Below are 4,389 nucleotides of genomic sequence, written 5' to 3' on the forward strand. Positions count from 1 at the left end.
AACAAGATACGTATCACGTTTTAACAAGATAATTATCACGTTTTAACAAGATACGTATCACGTTTTAACAAGATAATTATCACGTTTTAACAAGATACGTATCACGTTTTAACAAGATAATTATCACGTTTTAACAAGATACGTATCACGTTTTAACAAGATAATTATCACGTTTTAACAAGATACGTATCACGTTTTAACAAGATAATTATCACGTTTTAACAAGATACGTATCACGTTTTAACAAGATAACTATCATGTTTTAACAAGATAAGTATCACGTTTTAACGAGATACGTATCTTGTTAAAACGAGATACGTATCACGTTTTAACGAGATACGTATCACGTTTTAACGAGATACTATCACGTTAAAACGTGATACGTATCACGTTTTAACAAGATACGTATCACGTTATAACGTGATAGCGCTCGGAATTTTTTTTTCCTGCCTGATAGCAACACGCTTCCGTATTTTTGCTTCTACTTTTAATTTAAAATAAGTTTCCCTTCTCAGCAGGTTTCTAAGTTTCTTCTTCTACATATTAAAAAAGTTGTTAAATATCTGAGTGGCGCACTACCGCTACTAGTGGTGAGAAAGTGTATTGCACCTTATTCAAAATGAATGCGGTCCTGCGGCCCTCTGCGGCCCAAAGTTAAAAACTGTTGTTCTTTTGAGGCCCTCAAGGTGGCGCTCGCGGCCCACATTAGCTTAAAGGAAGTTTCACAGATGTCGTTTTGTGTTTGTTTCTTAAAAACCTGGATGTTAAAGAACTGAAAGTGTTCAAATATAACAAATACAGTTTCAAAATAAATGAATTCAGATTCAAACAAATAAATTTTGTGAAATTTAGTGAAATTATGTAAACACAGATTAATTCTGAGGGATTCAGTTTCTTCCCACGGGTTTTATTTGTAATTTCTGTAAAAGTTTTGTCTTTTCCCTCCAGCTGGAGAACCAGGACTCGGTCCTGTCCCTGCTGCGGCAGACCGAGTCCGAGCTGAGCCTCATGATGCTGGACGCCATGCGGCCCCAGGAGGACCCGCTGCAGAGACAGCGCCTCCTGGTGGAGGAGGAGAGGCTCAAGTACCTGAACCAGGAGGAGCTGCTGATCCAGCAGCTGCAGTGAGTTCACAGACCGGACCGGACCGGACCAATTTATATTAGGTTTTATATTCAATAGTAACTTTCTGCTTGTTTTGTTAAAAAACGTTGAAAAGAAAAAAGCTTTTAGTTTTTTTTTTTTAAACATTTGAACCTTTTAGCTTCAGCTGTAACTTACTGTGAAGTGTCTCGGTTGATTTGTTTGTTATTTTTTGTTATTTTTATGGACGTCTCTCAGTTTAATCAGCTCGTCGGCTGCCGGGCCCCCGAGAGTTTCAGTTTGCAATTAGCTGCAGTTCTGTTTACGGTTAGCGCTGGACTCTGAGGAGACTCGTGATGTTGTTTTATTTATTTTTTCTTTTTTTCCCCACATGTCCTGTCCGGCAGTGTGAAACTCAGCCTGAGTGTCCAAATGAAGTCCAACAGTTTTACTTTCACAAGTGCAGCATAATGGCATTTCACCATGATGCTCCACTTCATATACAGGATATTGAAACCTTTATTATAAAATCTTTTGGGAGTAATTTGTAACGGACACCAAGACAGAAAAAATAAACAAAGAAAAGAAAAATGAGAAAAGTGAAAAAAGAGGTTGAAAGGGAGATAAGGAGATATGAGAGATGAATTAAGAAAACACAAGACCTGCAACAAGAGAAAATACAAAAACACAGCAACAAAATATATGTATATAATAATAATAATAATAATTATTGCCTCACTGAAAAGTACTTAGAATATTTTATGAGTCAAGTATAATAATAATAATAATAAAATACATACATACACGATCTTTTATTTCTTCGCAGCGACCTGGAGAAGTCTGTGGAGGAGCTGCAGAGGAACTCCTCCATCAACCACGGCCTGGTGACGGAGCAGGACGTGGAGCAGAAGAGCAAAGAGCTGAGGATGCTGGGAGACACGCTCGCTGAGCTCAAAAGTAGGTGTTCCGGTTTCCTGCAGCGCTCAAAACAAACCGAACAGCAGCTGCTCAGCGTGCGCACGTCTGAGTTTTATAAAGAAAACTAATTAAAGGTGGGACTGATGGAACGAGTTTTATCCTCCTGAGTCCAGAGCACTGCTGCCAACTGCTGTGCCGCTAAAACCTCAAAGTCTCCAATTACACCAGGAAAAGTCACTAAATTTGTCGCTTTTTGGAAAAAAACGGTCTTTAGGGGGTCTGGAAACTTCATAAATCCAGAGCTTCAGTTTGAGTTTTAGACAGCAGATCTCATAAACAAATAAATGAAAAATCTGTTTTGCTTGAAAGAAACCCAAGTTGTTTTAGACTTCCTGCAGGTCCTTAACAAGTCTTACAAGTCATTGAATTCATCTATCCAAAATTAAGGCCTTAATTAGCCTTAAAATGTCTTAAATTAATCTTTCTGAAGTCTTAGGATGACTGTAACTCACCTAAAAGATTAAAATAATTGGTAACATTTATTTTTTTTAAAACATTCACATTCCTCTTTAACATCACTTCCTGCTACTTCACATGTAAATATCTCAATTGTTCATCTGAGCATCATGAAATTTGTTTCATAATATGTTAATAATGTTGTCTTTCCGAAACATATATTCATATTTCTTACAAAAAAATTGGTGTCACAGGCCTTTTTTGGGTCCTAAAACTCCAAATTTTGGGTCGCTGGAGAATTTCCAGGAACTAAATCAAGTTTAAAACTGACTGGTAAAAATGTTTTTGCTATATTTGACAAAAAAATCAGTTAGATATGGTTAAAAACAATAGGTTTATTAGGAATATTTGAATACTTCAACCAAAAATACTTTAATTCATGAGTTTCTGCCATTTTTTATTTATTTTACTTGTCGTTTGTGTTTATTGTGAAATTGGTCTTAAGTTTAATTTCATTTGGCTTTAAAAAGTCTTAAATTTAACTTGCTTTAAACTGTAGTAACCCTGTTTTAGTCCAGCCTTGAAGCAAACGTAACATGAGAGCTGGTGATGTTCTGAGGGAGTGTGAGGATGACTCTCAGCTACTACCACCTCCAGTTTTAGCTCAACATCTTCAAAACTAGCTGAGTCTGAAACGTTTCTGTGTTTAATCATCAGCTGTGGCGGCCATCTTGAATTAGGTTGGTTCTAAAAGGTTGTAGGCGTCCAGGTGAGGCACGGTGGATCAGTGGTTAGAGCTGAGAAGGTTGCCGGTTCAACTCCCAGCCTGGAGCATTGGAGAGTTGATATGTTGTCCTCGTGGACCACAAACACTGAGAACAGTTTATTTTTTGATGGCCTTGACAACTGTTTTATATTTAAATATAATAAAGTATTTGCTGAACTCTTCGCCTTAATGCTGATTTAATATATTAAAATGTATAAATTTAAATATTGCGTTTTTACTGTAGTAGTTTCAGGCCGTAGTTCAGCTACAGGAAGTGTTTAAGTTGCTGCTCATTAAATAAATGTTATGCAAACAGCAGCTGAATATTCATGAGTCGTCTTCGCCTCTAATTACTGTTCACAGAGTTCTGGTTCTGGCCTCTGGTCCTGCTGCTCTGACCCGTGTACTTCTCTGTGTACTTCTCTGTGTACTCTGAATATTAATGGGTCGTTCCGGAGCTCAGCAGGACTCGTTATTGTGTTGAACTGAAAACGTCCGGTGGATCCTACAGCTGTAGCTCTGAACTGTGAGCTGCTAATTATTAATATAAACAGTCTGAAGACACACGGGAGGAGAAACCGTTCTGCTGAGGTTTGTGGGAACAAACGGAGCTTTTTATTAACGATGAGGTGAAGCTGCTGCTGGAAACTATTTATGATTTGACTTTTATGAAAGCTGGTATGAAGTTATTAAAAATGTTAAATCTCCGCCTCTCTTGGACCATCTTCATCTGTCATCCTCTTCATCAGACCAGTTCCCCAGCCTGCAGAGTAAGATGAGGGTGGTGCTGAGAGTGGAGGTGGAGGCTGTCAAGTTCCTGAAAGAGGAGCCGCACCGCCTGGAGGCTCTGCTGAAACGCTGCAACTCCATGACTGATGCTCTGAGCACGCTGCGCAGGTACAACACCGAATACTCCTCAGGTTGTCTGATTCTCTTTTAATTGGGCCAGGAAATACAAATAAATAAATAAATAAAACTTTTTTTAAACATAACAAATACACGTTTTATTTTGAAAAAACACAAAAAATACGTGTTTTATTTAGAAAAACACAAAAATACACGTTTTACTTTAAAAAACACAAAAAATACACGTTTATTTAGAATAACACCAAAAATACATATTTTATTTTGAAAAACACAAAAATACACGTTTTATTTAGAATAAC

At 37.5% G+C, this 4,389-nt stretch overlaps 1 protein-coding gene across 7 annotated transcripts in view; it reads left to right on the forward strand.

The window, feature by feature from the left end:
- Positions 1-4,389, forward strand: part of srcin1b (SRC kinase signaling inhibitor 1b) — a 99,157-nt gene that overhangs the window by 78,058 nt on the left and 16,710 nt on the right. For all 7 annotated transcript variants that reach the window (XM_014014832.1, XM_014014831.1, XM_014014834.1 and 4 more), the window contains 3 exons: positions 949-1,124; positions 1,910-2,040; positions 3,973-4,120. In XM_014014832.1, the coding sequence (XP_013870286.1) occupies positions 949-1,124; positions 1,910-2,040; positions 3,973-4,120 (455 nt within the window). The remainder of the gene's footprint in view (positions 1-948; positions 1,125-1,909; positions 2,041-3,972; positions 4,121-4,389) is intronic.

The sequence above is a fragment of the Austrofundulus limnaeus genome, unplaced genomic scaffold (assembly GCF_001266775.1).
Source record: "Austrofundulus limnaeus strain Quisiro unplaced genomic scaffold, Austrofundulus_limnaeus-1.0 Scaffold119, whole genome shotgun sequence".
In the NCBI taxonomy this organism is placed as follows: domain Eukaryota; kingdom Metazoa; phylum Chordata; class Actinopteri; order Cyprinodontiformes; family Rivulidae; genus Austrofundulus; species Austrofundulus limnaeus.